The 19,277-nt window shown below is 43.1% G+C and overlaps 1 protein-coding gene across 2 annotated transcripts in view; it reads left to right on the top strand.

Moving 5' to 3' along the window:
* Positions 1-17,736: 17,736 nt before the first annotated feature.
* itgb5 (integrin, beta 5) overlaps positions 17,737-19,277 on the top strand; it is a 44,268-nt gene continuing 42,727 nt past the window's right edge. For both annotated transcript variants that reach the window (XM_086144781.1, XM_086144780.1), the window contains exons 1-2: positions 17,737-18,225; positions 19,097-19,182. In XM_086144781.1, the coding sequence (XP_086000907.1) occupies positions 18,147-18,225; positions 19,097-19,182 (165 nt within the window). In that variant the 5' untranslated portion in view covers positions 17,737-18,146. The remainder of the gene's footprint in view (positions 18,226-19,096; positions 19,183-19,277) is intronic.

The raw sequence follows: 19,277 nt of genomic DNA, 5'->3' as shown, positions 1-19,277 counted from the left end.
GTGCTGTACCTCTGATGGACACATTCCTGATCCAATCCTTCCTTGCCACTCCGAGAGGGGAACCTGAACACTTTAATCCCTGGTATTTCAGCTTTGCCTCCTATTTTGTTTTTAAAGCCACTGTCTCTAAATCATTCAGCATCGTTGACCTTGTTTTGTTTATCCATAAAAACAATTCAAGTGAGTGAATCATCCTCATGCTGAAAGTTGATCAAAATAACTGGGAATAATCTACTTTCTCTCTGTTCAGTTTCAACACTGCATAATCTAATAACTGATCCTTTATTTTTTGTACTCCATTATATAACATTATATAACAACAAATCCAAGAACTTTATTTGAGTTACGTTCATTATGGTAAACAGCATTTGATAGTGTAAGCTCAAATATAACCTCATTGTTCACTACCTTTCCATGGCCAAAATAATTGGAATAAAGAAAACAAGAGCAGTTGTTCGCTGCAAATTAAAAGTCAAACTGGATGATTGTACACTGAAGTACATTGCTGCTACCGGGCCTCTTGCAACAAATTTTGATCCATTTTCTCAGAGTGGAATGACAGTAAAAACCCTTGAATCCTTGAATAATATCTTAATCAGGCACAGTTACAATCATAGTCTGACAACTAGTGAACCAATATATTAATTGTTGAAACTAGTGACGTCAGCAAACATCTTTGATTTGAATTATGCATTCCAAAGCAATTAGCTCTGCTGGGTTCTAGCAGTCATGACATGTCAAACACACAGCCACATGGACACATCTACTCCATTAATCAAGACATTTTCCATTTTCAAGACAGTTTCCAAGCTGCCAAGAAAAGAACCTTTCAGATAATAACCAAGGCCTCGTCAAAGGTCACAAGAAGCTGAGTTACCATTGGTGTTTCTGTATACTAGCTGAACAATCTGGGTATTTTTAGATTTTCATTCTATTTAATTAGGTATGGTTGTATTTTTGTTTTTAAAAAACATGAGCGATCTAAGTTCTCTTTTCCGACTCAGCTGAAAGCAGAGAAGCCAGCTAAGCAGCAACAGTTCAGCCATGGTTCAAATACTGACTCCCATGACAAGATGCTGGGCAGAGTCACACATGGTGGACAGCCTGAAGCCAGGACCAGTATGTCGTTAACACGAGACCACATGTGCCGGTCACTACATTTCAGTATATAGAGGACAAATGCTTCCCTATTTTCTTTTTCTAATCTCCCTCAATCAGAAAGTTCACGAATAATGGACTGTATGCAAATCTTAAACGTTACCCAAGATGTTTCGGGATAGCATTTACTTTAAGAAATATTTAAAATAATAATGTACTGTAAATAATAATGTATACTCTGTGGTGTTTCAACAATGAAATAAGGGCGGAGCTGTAGAGGTGTAGAGGAGGTGTTGGTGTTTAATTTGAAACACCAACAAAATACAACTGGAACTTGAACATCCAGGATCATCTAAATATAACTGGCTTAACCACGCGCCCCGACCGTTCGTCCCATGGGGTGAGACACCACGCCCCTTTGTGTCCGCCACACAGCCCCCCCCCCGAACACCCAGAAGGGAATCAGGAAACACAACTAGCGCCACACGGTAGTCCTGATGAGTCTGCCGAAACGGCTCCGACATCCCTCGGGCACGACAACAGGCGCCGGACACTGGGTTTGCAGGGGCGTTGCCGCAGGCTTGGACGGGGGGCGGCCCCGGCGGGGGTACCTGGAAAGGGGACACATCTTCACCTGCCACCCTGTTTGCCGCTTTCAACCGATCTAACGTGGCGTGCTCCCTACGCCTGCCCATGTCGAAAACAAAAATCTTGGTGCCTGCCTCAAGCACCCGGAACGTCGTCCCCAAAGACCCAGCCAACGCCGACCAGAGCAACGACACGAACTGCGGACCCCTGTCCAAAGTAATATCTGATGGGGTACCAAAATGGGCAACCCAAGAAGACAGAATTGCTTGAGCCATGTCCGCAGCAGCCGTGGAGGACAACGGGGCCACCTGGTAGTCCTATCCACGATGGTGAGTAGGTGGGTAAAACCCTGCGAAGGAGGTAGAGGGCCCACTAGGTCAACATGGACATGGTCAAAATGCCTGGCCGGAATCGGGAACGGTGCAAGGAGTGCTCTTACGTGCCGATGAACCTTGGCATGTTGGCATGCCACGCGGCAGCCCACTCCTTCACATCCTGAATGCCGGGCCACACAAACTTGGCGCACAGAAGTTTCACCGATGCAGGGACTCCCAGGTGTGAGAGCGAGTGCACAGAATCAAAAACTCAACGTCGCCAAACCTCAGGGACCACTGGTCGGGGCCGGCCAGTAGAGACATCGCAGAGAAGGGCAGGGCTACCTTCCTAAATTACTTGACAGCTGTTCCTTATTTCAAATAACACAAGTAATCACCTGCCCACTGCACATTTACAATATTATTTATTTATTTATTTTTTAGAGGCTTTCCTGAAAAATGTGTCAAAGTGTCAAATGTGTCAACTTTAGCTTCAAGAGTAAAAAGTATCTTGAAAATATTACTCCACAAGCATTGCCTTTGCGCAGTCAAACTCTAAAACCCGTGCATTCACTGAACAGTTCATCGTGGCTCAGTGACAAAATGCATTATAAACACATTCTAACCGTAAATAATTGATTATAGTTATAATTATAGTTAAGTATAGTTAATAGTTAAATGTCTTACACTACCAATCAGATATACTTTTTTGATCCCAGAGGAAAACTGAGCAATCCTAGATGCTCCACACAGAGACATTTGGCTCACTGTAACTAAGATTGGTTCTTATGATCTGTCCAGACTAGCAAAGAATGTTCAGCACTCTCCAACCAATGCCGCCACCCCTCCAAAGGAAGTTTGATGGCGAGGATTTCTCGATCTTCCACATCATAATTCCCTATGGCAGGAGAGACCCTATGGGCAAAAAAAGGCACAAGGGTGAAGTTTCCCAATCAGAGTCCATCCATTATGATAGGATTTTGCCGGCCCCCGTTTCAGAGACATCAACCTCAATAACAAATGTTTGTGGGGGTCGGGCTGGATGAGGACAGGCCCTTGGGAGAACTGCCTCTTCAGGTCCAGGAAGGCTGAGTTGGCTTTGAGATGACCATGAGAAGGTGGTCTTAGGCTGGAGAAAGAAGAGGTAGAAAATATTCATTCTTGACGGTGATGTTCAGTCTTCTAATCGACACAAGGTCGAAGTGAGCCATCCTTGCTCACGAAAAAGCCTGCCCCCAAGGGAGATGATGAAAAGCGAATCATCCCTACCGAGAGTGACTCGTGGATATACTACACTGTGGCATCCCTTTCAGGATGGGAACTAGAGCCGACTGGAGGGTACTGGTGCCCCGGGAGACAATTGAGCAATCATAGGGACAAGGGGACAGTAGAGAAAGGGCCTTGTGTTTACTAAAGACTTTACTGAACTGATAGTATTCTTCAGGGATGAGGGACAAATCAACTGGGTACCCTTGGGGCGAGCAGGAGACAGACTTGGAGGGACGGCACTCTGTAGGCAATGAGAGAGGCAGTTAGGACCAGGATTCAATCCTGGGTTCTGACCAGTTAGTGGCAATTGTGGCATTGGACCCAGTCAAATCCAAGGACAATGGATGAGTGCGGTGTGTGGAAGACAACGAAAGACACAACAAAATGGCTCTACCATTCAGTGGGGTGGACAGGGGTATGGTTTCAATGTTGGACAGCAGGACCTGGAAGGATCCCAGAATCAGGCCTCGGCCCAGGACTTTGCCAGAGAGCAGTCCAAGGACAGATGAAATCTCGGCATCATCATGGGGGAAGCAATATGGTGAACAATTGAAGGCCAGGGTGCACTTAAGAGAAAATCCCCACAACAGCTTACCTCTCCTGAGAATTCTTCCAGAATGGATGAGCTAACATCTCAGGAGGTGGAGAGGGCCTTGGAGACTGGGGAGCAGTGGGGACCTCTGTAGGAGAAGGAGATGGATAAGATTTAAAAAAGTAGCAACTGAGTGAGCAGATCCAAATGCTGGCTAGTGGTATCCTGTTGCTCAGAGACCTATGAAAAGCAGCATGAGAGTGGATTCGAGAACTCTGATCAGATAGGGCTCTCCTGAGTGTCTACTAGGTCAGAATGGCCAGAGCATTCTGCCAAGTGCAAAGACATTCAGATGAGGGAATGCATTAGGGGGTTAATTTACAAAGGGGATGAATGGAGAGCTGTGCTGGATCCAGGTTGAGTCTTGGGAACTTGCAAGGAAGGACAAGGCATCGGTCTCTGGACTTGGGAATAAGAAAAGCTGAGCCATCAAACTCTGGAAAAAGGAACTTGCAAGTATTCCGGTGAGACATAGATCTCCTAGTATCAGGAACAAAAGAGATAACGGATATTACCGAGGAGCTGAATATCCACCAAGCATGGCTGACCAGAATCATGACAATGTATCCATGTAGGGCGAGCTGCTGTAGTTTAATGGTCTGGTACTGAAGGGCTGGACTGCACCCCAGATGAAATCCATTCTCCCGCTAAATCAGGCTCACTGGTGAAGAACTGAGGTGAAAGGAGCTGCACAGAGACACATAACCTCCCATCCCAACAAAGGGAGCCCTTTGTAAACTAAGGCTCACCCCGAATAAAATGCTACAGATAAAATATAACACCATTTCAATGAATTGCATTAGCCAGATACATTAGTAGCACTATTTATGTATTTGTACCATGAGAATAATAAATGGAATAAATATACAGACACTGTTGCTTTTTATCAAAATGCTGTGTGGCTGAGCGGAGTATGAACCAAACTGTTGGTGATTTAATATGTATTAAGATGCCTTGTATCATTAAATGTGAATTGAGATGCGCACCATTGTTAAGCCAAAGAGATGGAGACTGCAATACAGATAACCGAATGCTCTTACAATAGTATGCTGTGGATACCATTGAACAACTGAACAAAGTTTTACATTTCTAATAGAGGTATTTATGTAGATCTGTGAAATTATTAATGTCTGAAAAGTCATATGAACAAAAACTTATGGACAAACACTGTTTATTAAAAAAATCTCTTTAATATTGGTTCAGTTACCATTAAAGAATGTTAAAGTATTTAATTTACTTCATAATGCAAACTTGATCACAGATCAATATTCGGATTAACAGTTAAGCTTGATCCATTTGTCATTCAATGCAATGTCATTCTTTGTTTTACTGTTTCTAAAATGAGTTAATATTGATATAAACAACTTTGCTTTTCATTCCAGTTCTCAATGGTGGCCAGTTAAAGCTTTGCCCTTTTGTGAACATTACAGCTTTGAAGTATTGAAGCAAATTGCACAAAAAACAGGAATATTATTGAAGCAAGAACAGGGCAACCCGCTTTCATTCAACAAAAGTAAAGATCATTTAACCACAACTAGAAGCCCAGCAGAGCACAACAATTCAAACAAGTGCCAGTGTTGTGAGTTTACTGTGAATGATGACATAGCTATCTTGGGCTGTGGCGTCATTAAAAGTAGTCTCTTTCGCATTATACAGGTTGACGAGAGCATCATCTGTCCAGCTAAACAATATCATTTGGCAACAGGTTGAGCAGCCATTTATAGTAACGCACCTACACCCAGCAGTAAAACCCTGAATGTAAATGAAAATATGAGGAAGTTGCGCACCACAGAAAACTATGCCACATCAACATCGGTGTTCCTACCCGACATGATGGCTGACACTGAGCTGGCTGACTGCATGTCAGCTTCCGCACAAACTGACAATCTAGCAACAGCTGACAAGCAAATCATTCCCGAGGCCCACACACTTCTGATCTGGACTATATCATCAAGGTAAGGCAGAATTCTCAGAGTAGTAACGATATTTTTTATTCTTGTAAAAGCTCTATATTGCTGGCAACATTTTAGGACTTTAAATAACTCAGCATGGCTTCAGAAAAGGGAACCCAAGGAGAGAAAGTAAAAGGGTAACAATTAAATCAAGATAGCATTCCATTTTTTTTTCGTATTGTATGACAAATGATGAATTATTTAATAATGAATTTGTTTAATCGGATTTCAGAGCAGAATACAAATTTGGACAGCACCGTGATGGTGTCCAGCGGGATCAGCATGCAGAATTGTATGTCCTAGACCTACAGTACAACATGTGCAGATAGTACTGATGGAGTCTTAACTACAATTCTGAGGGACGGAACAATGATAAATTAATCAGTATTTTATGAAATTTCCTGTAAATGCACAAGTCTCTGGCAAAACATCATATTTGTACACATTCGAACCGTGGCAGGCTTTTAGGTGAGCCAGGGACTAATTGTGTTGACTGAAGACTAAATTGTAGATTTGAATGAGAATTATTGGCTGCATGCCTATTTATATGGCCTTGTGACACCTGTTTCTTCGAGCTTTCTAAATGGGTGGATTGGCATGGGTCAATCCCGGCTGGCAGTGTAAGCATCTCAAACAGGGAAATGTGTTTCCTTTCTATGCACATGACAGTTTGAATCCTCGTGTTGAAGCATTCTAGACGATCAAAAGATGTCAAAGACGGTCCAGTAATTAATACCATTCTTCTTTCTCATTAAAGGATAAAGGATTCGCCAGCAAACATCGACATTCTCCAAAACCTGGAATCTGACTCCAATTACGTTATATGAGGAACAGTATCCTGGAAGATGGTCCTCTAATGCAGCCTCAGGGCGGCACTGGCCCGTGTCTCTCCAAGCCTGCCTTGGGGGGACACGGAGCAGTGTCTCCCTGTGCCGGTCCCAAGCCCGGATAAATGCAGAGGGTTGCGTCAGGAAGGGCATCCGGCGTAAAACTTTTGCCAAAACCAAATATGCGAGACAACCAAAACTATACCATACCGGATCGGTCACGGACCGGGTTAACAACGACCGCCATTGGTACTGATGACCTACAGGGTACTAATGGAAATTGGGCTACTGTGGGTCGAAGAACAAGAACAAGAAGAAGAGGAGTGCGTGTTCGGAAGCAGAGAGAGAAGAGGAAAGGAAAGAGCCTGGGACTGAGAGTAGGGACTTTGAATGTTGGGACTATGACAGGAAAAGGTAGAGAGTTGGTGGACATGATGCAGAGAAGGAAGGTGGATATACTGTGTGTCCAGGAGACCAGGTGGAAAGGTAGTAAGGCTAGAAGCTTAGGAGCAGGCTTTAAGTTGTACTATTATGGTACTGACAAGAAGAGAAATGGAGTAGGAGTTATCTTGAAGGAGGAGTTTGTTAGGAACGTCCTAGAGATGAAAAGAATGTCAGATAGACTTATGAGTCTGAAACTGGAGCGGCTATGCCCCGCAGGTGGGATGTGAATCTGAAGAGAAGGAGAAGTTCTGGAATGAGTTAGATGAAGTGATGCAGAATATTCCCAGAAATGAGAGAGTGGTCATTGGTGCAGACTTCAATGGACATGTCGGTGAAGGCAATAGAGGGGATGAAGAAGTGATGGGCAGATTTGGTATCCAGGATAGGAATGCAGAGGGACAGATGGTGGTAGATTTTGCAAAAAGGATGGAAATGGCTGTAGTGAACACCTTTTTCCAGAAAAAAACAGGAACATAGGGTAACTTATAAGAGCGGAGGTAGGAGCACGCAGGTAGACTACATCTTGTATTGACGAGGTAACCTGAAAGAGATCAGTGACTGCAAAGTAGTTGTAGGTGAGAGTGTAGCCAGACAGCATAGGATGGTGGTTTGTAGGACGACTCTGGTGACAAGGAAGATGAAGAGGACAAAGGCAGAGCAGAGGACAAAATGGTGGAAGCTGAAAAGGGAGGAGTGTTGCATGGTTTTCAGGGAGGAATTGAGAAAGGGTCTGGGTGGTCAGGGTGAGCTTCCAGATGATTGGACAACTACAGCTAGTGTTATCAGGGAGACAGGTAGACGAGTACTTGGGGTGTCATCTGGAAGGAAAGTAGATAAGGAGACTTGGTCGTGGAATGAGGAAGTGCAGGAGTGTATACAGAGAAAGCAGTTAGCGAAAAAGAAGTGGGATACTGAGAGGACTGAAGAGAACAGACAGGAGTTCAGGGAGGTGCGGCGAAAGGTAAAGATAGAGGTAGCAAAGGCAAGACAAAGGGCGTATGATGACTTGTATGCTCGGTTGGATAGTAAGGAGGGTGAGAATGATCTATACAGGTTGGCGAAACAGAGAGATAAAGATGGAAAGGATGTACAACAGGTCCGGGTGATAAAGGACAGAGAGGGAAATGTATTGACGGATGCTAGAAGAGTGATGGGAAGATGGAAAGAGTACTTTGGAGAACTGATGAATGTGGAAAATGAAAGAGAGGCAAGGGTAGAAGAGGTGATTATCGTAGACCACAAAGTTGCAAAAATTAGTAAAAGTGAAGTGAGGAAGGCATTGAAGAGGATGAAGAGTGGAAAAGCAGTTGGTCCTGATGATATTCCTGTGGAGGTGTGGAAGTGTCTAGGAGAGGCAGCGGTAGATTTTCGGACTAGATTATTCAACAGGATCTTAGAGAGCGAGAAGATGCCTGAAGAATGGAGACAAAGTGTGATGGTGCCTATTTTCAAGAATAAAGGGGATGTGCAGAATTGTGGCAACTATAGAGGGATAAAGTTGATGAGCCATACAATGAAGATATGGGAAAGAGTAGTGGAAACTAGACTGAGAGCAGAAGTCAGCATTTGTGAACAGCAGTATGGCTTCATGCCAAGGAAGAGTACTACAGATGCAGTATTTGCGTTGAGAATGCTAATAGAAAAGTACAGAGAAGGCCAGAGGGAGTTGCATTGTGTTTTTGTAGACCTAGAAAAAGCATATGACAGGGTGCCAAGAGAGGAGCTCTGGTATTGTATGAGGAAGTCTGGAGGGGCAGAGAAGTATGTTAGACTGGTGCAGGACATGTATGCTAGCTGTGAGACAGTGGTACGGTGTGCTGTAGGGGTAACAGAGAAGTTCAAGGTGGAGGTGGGACTCCATCAGGGATCAGCTCTGAGCCCCTTCTTGTTTGCAATGGTGATGGATAGGCTGACAGATGAGGTTAGACAGGAATCCCCATGGACCATGATGTTTGCGGATGACATTGTGATCTGTAGTGAGAGCAGACAACAGGTAGAGGAAAATCTAGAGAGGTGGAGGTATGCTCTGGAAAGGAGAGGAATGAAAGTTAGTCGCAGCAAGACAGAATATATGTGTGTGAATGAGAAGAACTCGGGTGGAACGGTGAGGCTACAGGGAGTGGAGATCAAGAAGCTGGAGGATTTCAGGTACTTAGGGTCAACAGTCCAGAGCAACGGAGAGTGCGGAAAAGAGGTGAAGAGACGGGTCCAAGCAGGTTGGAATGGGTGGAGAAAAGTGTCAGGGGTACTATGTGATAGAAGACTATCGGCCAGAATAAAAGGAAAGGTGTACAAGACAGTGGTGAGACCAGCGATGATGTTTGGACTAGAAATTGTGACAATGACCAAAAGACAGCAGGCAGAACTAGAGGTTGCAGAGATGAAGATTTTGAGGTTCTCTTTGGGAGTGACCAGGATGGATAGGATCAGGAATTAGTCTATCAGAGGGACGGCACATGTCCGATGTTTTGGAGAGAAGGTCAGAGAAGCCAGACTGAGACGGTTCGGTCATGTACAGAGAAGAGATAGTGAATATATTGGTAGACGGATGCTGGAATTGGAGCTGCCTGGCAAGAGGTCTCGAGGAAGACCAAAGAGAAGATTTATGGATGTAGTCAGAGAGGATATGAAGGTAGTTGGTGTGAGAGAGGAAGATACAGAAAATAGGGTTAGATGGAGAAAGTTGACTCGCTGTGGCGACCCCTAACGGGAAAAGCCGAAAGAAGAAGAAGAAGATCCTGGAAGATGGTCCTCTGACACACCTTCGGTCTTTGTCTGTGGCTACTAAAAATATTAATCACACCGGCTGTTAGATTAATTTACCTTGTGTGGCAAAACTGTCTGTGTTATATTATCATGTGTGAGAACCATATTCTGTTTTGCGAGCTATACAAGCTGTTATACTTCTGCTACGCAACCTTTACCCACGTCCTCTGATGCAAACAATCCTGTGAAAAGTGCTGGCTGTACTAAAAACTTGATTATCCTGTGAGAAGCGACACCCCACATGCGTCTACCCGTTAACTATTATCTTGCTTACGCAAATGTAACAACACCCGTTGCAAATAAAAGCTCATGCTGTCGAGGGGAGGTCAGAGCTGTCAGGAGACTTCTACGGTGGTGCTCCATCTGACTCGCTTCGCGAGCTGATCAGACTTGACTTGTCTCCTGACTTCCTTATAGTGTTGATGTCGGCTTTTGAACCCCGACACCGGCAGGTTACATTCCTATAATGTCACTGTACCTAAGCTGGTTTAAAGTATTGAAATGTTTTAGATTTTAAGATAATCTTTCCTTTCTATAGAACATGGACAATGTTGTGGAAAATGTGCCCTCTTGATATGTTAAACCCTTGGTACGTTAAAAGCTGATTTAGCATTTTAACAGCTCGTTGGATGTTGTGCAGCTCTCGAGAATGATTGCAACCTGAGAATCCTTTTTGGATAACAGATGGTCTTGTGACCATAAGCATTGCCAGGTAGGCAAAAAGACTGAGGTGTAATCTTTCTTGTGCTGCTCTAAAATGCTATACAGACATAGAAGCTTTCCTTATTTAGAATGATATCCTGATAAGTTGAAACATATGAAATTATTTCTTCCAGTGTTTTTTGCAGGATACACAGCAAGCTTAGTCGAAGAATGGTACGATGCAGGTGAAGAATTTGATCCTGTAAAGGCAGTGGTGACAGGAGAGCAGGCTAAATATAAGAAATATCTCTATATTAAATGTAACCTCAGATGGATGCTGTTATTTTACACAAGCCAATATCTTCCTAATTAAATCTTTACTTTATAAGTGCTGGTAACCACAGAATTGCTGAGTGAGTAGACGACAAGCTCAGAGATCTGTGTTTTCAACCCATCAAGAAATGTAACTGATGTGAGTAAACATTTTTCTGCTTTTCAGAACTGCAACACAGTACAAACAATTTTGGACACTCATTTATATGCGGAGTTGGAAAAAAATGATATCTTTTTGGAGGTTGTTGCCCATTTACATCACATGTGTCTCATCAAAACCCACCAGAGGGCAGTGGAGGCTTTTGTTACATCAGAGTAATGCAACGATGGGGTTTGAGAAATACCATGCCACAAAGTAAGCATTTGAACTTCAAACCACAGCTTGGAGTAAACCCCTACTCTGTTAACTGGGAAAGTCACTTGTGTCTATTGTTGTCATCTAATCTTGTACATTTAGTTCTAGAATCATTCTGTCAAAGTACATATATCCTTTAAAGTGATCTGTATCAATCTATAAAACTCAATAACCACTGGATATGTATATCTTGATGTAACAGCATTATTTTTTTCCCCAAAGTTATCGATTTGTGGTTGTAGCACCAGTGCTTTTCTGTCACTGACCTTGTCATCTAGTGTTGCTACAATGATGGCAAGTGACCAACAAGCCAGTGATGCAATAAAGGAACTGGAAAGGCCTCAATAGGCACAGCCATTTTTTAATCCTGTCTGGTTGCTGCAGTCAAGCCCTAACATCATTGAGCGTGAGGCCTCACTGGCAGAACTCGCACCGCTAACCTCTCAGATTAACAGTTGTCAATTTTTCAGACTCTTTCAATAGTTCCATTTATTGGCCCTCCACTCAGATGAAAAAACGAATTAATTGCAGCTCTGAATTAATGTTACATCTAATGAGGCATATTAGTTTGGTATAGTTTAGTTACATTTAGTATAGTTGCAATGCCATCAATTTAATACGCCAGAAAATATTACACTTTTATCAAGAATAAAGTGGTTCAAAAAAAGGGGCCCCTAGGTTCATCTGATGGCATCTATAGGTCTGTCATCATGTCACTCCAAATGTTTTGATATGACTCAGTTTAATTTGAGTTACTTTTACAGTCTTCCTTATTGCTCCTATATACTGTTTACTGTAGCTTGCTATTACTAATTCTATTATTCTGTATCCAGTAATAAGAAGGATCCCTGGGATCAGCAGTGCCCCCTACCATGAGGCACCGTCACTGCGTGCCTCACCTAATGTCTCTTTGCAGTTGTTTTATGATTACAAGAAACACGTTACAGATGTTGACAAAAAAACATTATACACATCAGCTTAACTATGGAAATTTAATGCACATAGCAAAAGTGTTTTTTTAATAGTGACATCAACAGAGACAGTAATATGGTTTGGTGCATAGCATGGCAGCACAGTTAGCAGAATCATTACGCAATCCAGAGTGGGCTCAGCTGGTTCCCGTGTCACTGCATGTCTCTTCTTCTTATTTGTACGTTAAATGAGATTTTTTTCTGGTGATTTTGAAAAAAAAAACTGAAAATGGTGAAGTTAAGTAGAAAATAACTTTATAGTCAAATCACTGAATAAATATAACCATTTAATTTATTTTTTTCATTTTGCATTTTTTTCTTTCCGTGATGACAGGTGGGGCCCAGCCTCCCCTGCCCCTAATGACTGCACGTCACTGATGTAGATGTAACTCTGGATACAAGTGCCTGCCAAAATGAAATACTGGTACAAGTCAAGGGCGGTACTGGTTCAATGTTTGGTGAAGACTTATTGAAATGACCTTTTAGTACATATTGAACATGGAACTAACAAAGCCTGTAAATTACTGCCAATAAAACAACATGAATCATCAAATAAATTACATTAAAACATTTTTAAGTTCTTCTTGTGGCCCTATCTGCATCTTTCCCAGAAAAATTTGACTTAAACATTTTTCTACAGGTAAACAGCCCAAAACATTCTTTCAAGAAAAAATAAAGCAACCTGCTGTAGCGAGAAAAAAATGACTGCACTAAACAAGTGAAAATGCATTGAATCTCAGCTTGCTGTCTGTGAAGCAGAAGACACACAGCTTTGCAATTTACATCCCCGGACACACACGCTTTGAAAACTCCTGTTCTCCAAGTGCACCATTCATTCTTGGGGAAAGGGGAGTACAGCAGTTGGAAGTTGGCACAGGTGAGCAGCTCCGTTTGATAGCTGATGAACTTGTGCTTGCGTGCCCGTGATTGATGTGCCAGTGCAATGCGTTGTGGAAATTGTAGTACTATTGTGGTGCTGAACAGATAAAGAAGCTTGAGGATGAAATACTTGGGATCAACAGTACAGAGCTATGGGAAGTGCGGAAAAGAGGTGAAGATGGAGAAAAGCATCAGGGGTGATAAAAGAGTCTCAGCCAGAATGAAAGGAAAGGTGTACAAGACTGTGGAATCTCTGCCACTGGGGAAAATACAGGAAGCAGAGCTTGAGATAGCAGAGATTAAGTTGTTGAGGTTCTCTTTGATAACTCTTTGAGTGAAGTGGATAGAGAGGAATGAATCAATTAAAGGGACAACACATGTCAGACATGTCAGAGGCTAGACTGAGATGGTTTGTTCATGGACAGGGGAGGGATAGTCAATATATTAGTAGAAGGATGCTGAGGTTGCAACTGCCAACATGGAGGACAAGAGGAAGACCAAAAAGTTTTATGGATGTAGAGAAAGAGAACATGAAGTTAGTTGGTGTGCATGAAGATGGTACACAGGATGGGGCGAGATCAGCTGTTGGCAACCTTTATCCCTCAAAGTGCCATTTGGACCCTTTTCCCCAGAAAGAAAACAGCGGGAGCCACACAACCCTTTTTGAAATTTAAAACGACATATGGCATAGAATATAATTTTTTTATGCCTTTATGCTATGTGTAAACAAACCATGCGTTGCATTTTTAAAAATCCATTAAAAACGGCAGAGAAAACCAAATTACATCTCTGCATGCAACAAAACATTTTGAACACCGAAAAAAATATGCTGGGTTGAAGGGTACTTTGAAGCAAAATACTAAATGTCTATTTCAGTCCTCCATGTATTTATGAAAAAAAGCCAAACTTAAATTATCCACTGGCACCAAACCAAAAATACCATCCTCTCTCTGTGTGCTGTCATGCCTTTACTCCTTTTACTTTATTAAAAATGACAAAAATATTTTAACACACAACCTTAACCATATCATACCGGATCGGTCGTGGACCGGGTTAACAACGACCGCCATTGGTACTGATGACCTACAGGGTACTAATGGAAATTGGGCTACTGTGGCTCGAAGAACAAAAACAAGAAGAAGAGGAGGAGGGCCGAGGAAAGGAAAGAGCCTGGGACTGAGAGTAGGGACTTTGAATATTGGGACTATGACAGGAAAAGGTAGAGTTGGTGAAAGGCTAGAAGCTTGGGAGCAAGCTTTAAGTTGTACTATTATGGTACTGACAAGAAGAGAAATGGAGCAGGAGTTATCTTGAAGGAGGAGTTTGTTAGGAACGTCCTAGAGATGAAAAGAATGTTGGATAGAGTTATGAGTCTGAAACTGGAAATTGAAGGTGTGATGCTCAATGTTGTTAGTGGCTATGCCCCGCAGGTTGGACGTAAATTTGAAGAGAAGGAGAAGTTCTGGAAGGAGTTAGATGAAGTGATGCAGAATATTCTCAGAAATGAGAGAGTGATAATTGGTGCAGACTTCAATGGACATGTTGGTGAAGGCAATAGAGGGGATGAAGAAGTGATGGGCAGATTTGGTATACAGGATAGGAATGCAGAGGGACAGATGGTGGTAGATTTTGCAAAAAGAATGGAAATGGCTGTAGTGAACACCTATGTCCATAAAAAACAGGAACATAGGGTAACTTATAAGAGTGGAGGTAGGAGCACGCAGGTAGACTACATCTTGTATTGACAAGGTAACCTGAAAGAGATCAGTGACTGCAAAGTAGTTGAGAGTGTAGGTGTAGTAGATGTAGTAGTAGGTGAGCATGTTGCCAGACAGCATAGGATGGTGGTTTGTAGGATGACTCTGGTGACAAGGAAGATGAAGAGGACAAAGGCAGCGCAGAGGACAAAGTGGTGGAAGCTGAAAAGGGAGGAGTGTTGCATGGTTTTCAGGGAGGAATTGAGAAAGGGTCTGGGTGGTCAGGGTGAGCTTCCAGATGATTGGACAACTACAGCTAGTGTTATCAGGGAGACAGGTAGACGAGTACTTGGTGTGTCATCTGGAAAGAAAGTAGATAAGGAGACTTGGTCGTGGAATGAGGAAGTGCAGGAGTATATACAGAGAAAGCAGTTAGCAAAGAACAAGTGGGATACTGAGAGGACTGAAGAGAACAGACAGGAGTTCAGGGAGATGCGGCGAAAGGTAAGGATAGAGGTAGCAAAGGCAAGACAAAGGGCGTACGATGACTTGTATGCTCGGTTGGATAGTAAGGAGGGTGAGAATGATCTATACAGGTTGGCGAAACAGAGAGATAAAGATGGAAAGGATGTACAACAGGTCCGGGTGATTAAGGACGGAGAGGGAAATGTATTGACAGATGCTAGAAGAGTGATGGGAAGATGGAAAGAGTACTTCGAAGAGCTGATGAATGTGGAAAATGAAAGAGAGGCAAGGGTAGAAGAGGTGACTGTTGTAGACCACAAAGTAGCACAAATTAGTAAAAGTGAAGTGAGGAAGGCATTGAAGAGGATGAAGAGTGGAAAAGCAGTTGGTCCTGATGATATTCCTGTGGAGGTGTGGAAGTGTCTAGGAGAGGCAGCGGTAGAGTTTTTTATTAGATTATTCAACAGGATCTTAGAGAGTGATAAGATGCCTGAAGAATGGAAGTGAAGTGTGATGGTGCCTATTTTCAAGAATAAGGGGGACGTGCAAAATTGCGGCAACTATAGAAGGATAAAATTGATGAGCCATACAATGAAATTATGGGAAAGAGTAGTTGAAACTAGACTGAGAGCAGAAGTCCGCATTTGTGAACAGCATTATGGCTTCATGCCTAGAAAGAGTACTACAGATGCAGTATTTGCTTTGAGAATGCTAATAGAGAAGTACAGAGAAGGCCAGAGGGAGCCGCATTGTGTTTTTGTAACCTAGAAAAAGCGTATGACAGGGTGCCAGGAGAGGAGCTTTGGTATTGTATGAGGAAGTCTGGAGTGGCCGAGAAGTATGTTAAACTGGTGCAGGACATGTATGCTAGCTGTGAGACAGTGGTACGGTGTGCTGTAGGGGTAACAGAGAAGTTCAAGGTGGAGGTGGGACTCCATCAGGGATCAGCTCTGAGCCCCTTCTTGTTTGCAATGGTGATGGATAGGCTGACAGATGAGGTTAGACAGGAATCCCCATGGACCATGATGTTTGCGGATGACATTGTGATCTGTAGTGAGAGCAGACAACAGGTAGAGGAAAATCTAGAGAGGTGGAGGTATGCTCTGGAAAGGAGAGGAATGAAAGTTAGTCGCAGCAAGACAGAATATATGTGTGTGAATGAGAGGAACTCGGGTGGAACGGTGAGGCCACAGGGAGTGGAGATCAAGAAGTTGGAGGATTTCAGGTACTTGGGGTCAACAGTCCAGAGTAACGGAGAGTGTGGAAAAGATGTTGAGGTTTTCTTTGGGAGTGACCAGGATGGATAGGATCAGGAATGAGTCTATCAGAGGTACAGCACATGTTAGATGTTTTGGAGAGAAGGTCAGAGAAGCAAGACCAAAGAGAAGATTTATGGACGTAGTGAGGGAGGATATGAAGGTAGTAGGTGTGAAAGAGGAGGATACGGAGAATAGAGTTAGATGGATAAAGTTGATTCGCTGTGGCGACCCCTGAAGGAAAAAGCCGAAAGAAGAAGGAGAAGAAGAAGAAGAAGAAGAAGAAGAAGAAGAAGAAGAAGATTTAGATGTTCCAAGATCATCATAATTTTAAAATCTAAAATCTCATTTTAAAACAAGCAAACCAAAATAAAATACATTTTAAATAAATACTTGTTAATTATTTTCAGAGGCCACAGGCAGCTGCATCAGAGGAATCAAAGAAGCATGGGTTGCCAACCCCTGGGTTAGATAGAGGAGGATGAGTTATTGTGGTGACCCCTGAAGGGAGCAGCCCTGAAGGAGAGGAAGAACAAGTACTATGGTGGTGTGAATAATATACCGACGGGACAGCTCTAATTGGGGGCGGTATGACTGTCTTTGGAACCGAGCATTCCTAGTTCGATTCACGCCGCCTCCTGGTGTGTCAAAGTGTTGTTGAGCAAGACTCTAACCCCTAACTCAGGGCTGGGCAATTATTTTGGCCAGCGGGCCACATTACATATTTAATTTTCATGCACGGGCTAACTAGGTATCATTTAAATTATACAAAATGAAAATTTCAATTTAATTTTTTTTGGCATTTAATCTCAACTTTAAAATCATTAATAATCATATAAATGTACTAACATTATTCTGTATGGAATCATCTGCACAAAATTAAACTTTCAAAAGTGAACTTTCATATCTAAATTCAATATTGATTGAAAATACTTGTTAAAATATTCAAAGAAAATAGTTTGGCGGGCCGGATAAAAAAGGAAAATGGGCAGGATGTGGCCTGCGGACCGTAAAATGCCCAGGTCTGCCCTAACTGCTCCCCAGCAGCAAACTGCTCATGGTTCATCCATTGATGATTTAAATGCAGAGAATAAATTTCTTCACAAGAGATTAATAAAGTATAAATTATATAATTATAATAGCAACTAGATATGATCATTCGGGCCAAAGACAGTCCAGCCCCGGCCGGATGCGAGCCGCGGACGTGGAGTTTCATAACAGGGCCAGACAGGATCCGGGAAGGGGTTAATCTGCATGGGGCGGGGACTCAGACCGGGAGAGTGAAAAACATCCGCCGTTCTAGACTTATCTACCTTGTTGATTTCCGCTCGTGTCAGTGCAACTGACTCCCCAAGCCAAACCTTACCCTAACCATGGTGTGGACGGAGGGAGGATCGGCTGTCAGCCATGGGTGAAGCCGTCGAGCGGAGCTCAGAAAGCGGGTCGGTTAGACCCCGTGGATCCCTCGCTTCCCGCGCCGCTTCTCAATGGAGAGCCTCTCAAGATTCTTCCACGCAGCCGTCACTGTGTGGGCGGTTCGCCGGGACTAGAATGGAGCAACGCACTTAAACTGTTTTGTTCGGCACCGATCGGACGGACTGAGCCCGAGGATCGTTTGTAACGTGGACGCAGAGCCGCCGGGAATTAAGATCCGATCTGTTCTTCCACACCAGTGGTTTAAACACGCAGACTGACAACATGTGCAGCCCGAGGATGTGGATGTGGCAAGCGGCTATGGGCTGCATACTTCTGCAAGCATTCCTGCACACTGCCGCAGGTAGGACAAAGACTTTCTGCCTGGCCTGCAAAAACAGAAATAATCTTCTTTCCAGCCTTTGTTCGGGTGTTTGCAGAGAACACACCAGACGTACGGTGGTTCCTATCTGGACGGTGTGTGTGTGTGTGTGTGTGTGTGTGTGTGTGTGTGTGTGTGTGTGTGTGTGTGTGTGTGTGTGTGTGTTTGTGTGTGTGTGTGTGTGTGTGTGTGATAGTAATTGTGGGATCATCACATGTGCTTACATGCACCGGGAAATTAATGTTGAGGTCACTTGCAACGAAATGTTGGAAAATATCTTGCCATAGGATGATACACACACACACACACACACACACACACACACACACACACACACACACACAGACTGTATTGAATTACCAGGTACATGGAAACATCTACTGGCACAGGTGGTTCACCTCAGGGAATATTTTTGGTCAGGTTGTGACATGTAGCAGTGTTTGACTGTTTTTTAAATCCATGTCTATCAGTGTGAAGTATTCATATCTATGAAGAAACGGAAATGTCCAGTGTGGTACTGTCAGGGGAAGAAAAATAACAAAAACAAACCAACACCTCTCTGAGAGAGATGGCTCAGCACCTTGGAGACAGAATCAAGAATCAAGATTTTTAAATGTCATTGTGTAGACACAGTGAAGTTCTCCAATGAGCGCTCCCAGCTTGGAGGATGTACAGGTTTTTATAAAAATAAAAAATGAAAAAAATAAGATTTTAAAAAGCGCACAGCAGTCTTGTACAAATCTCATGTCTTGTGTCTTCATTTTCATCAGATCTCCTTAAGCCTTTAGAAATACACTTATTATTGGTGTAGTTATCCCTCAGTGTGTACGACCTCTTCCCACCCTCCTCTCAGGTCTCAACATGTGCATGAGTGGAAGCGCTACCTCCTGTGAAGAATGCCTCCTGATTCACCCAAGGTGTGCTTGGTGTGCGCAACAGGTATCTGCTTTGTTTAAAAGTTACTATAGTCGATTATAAATGACTGGTGCAGTGACTCATGGAGTTCTAGTGTGTGTGTCTGCGTGTGAATGTAA

Source organism: Fistularia commersonii, chromosome 4 (assembly GCF_037954325.1).
Source record: "Fistularia commersonii isolate RoL2024-O1a breed Wild chromosome 4, RoL_Fcom_v1.0, whole genome shotgun sequence".
In the NCBI taxonomy this organism is placed as follows: Eukaryota; Metazoa; Chordata; class Actinopteri; order Syngnathiformes; family Fistulariidae; genus Fistularia; species Fistularia commersonii.
This window is presented reverse-complemented; position numbering and strand designations above follow the sequence as displayed.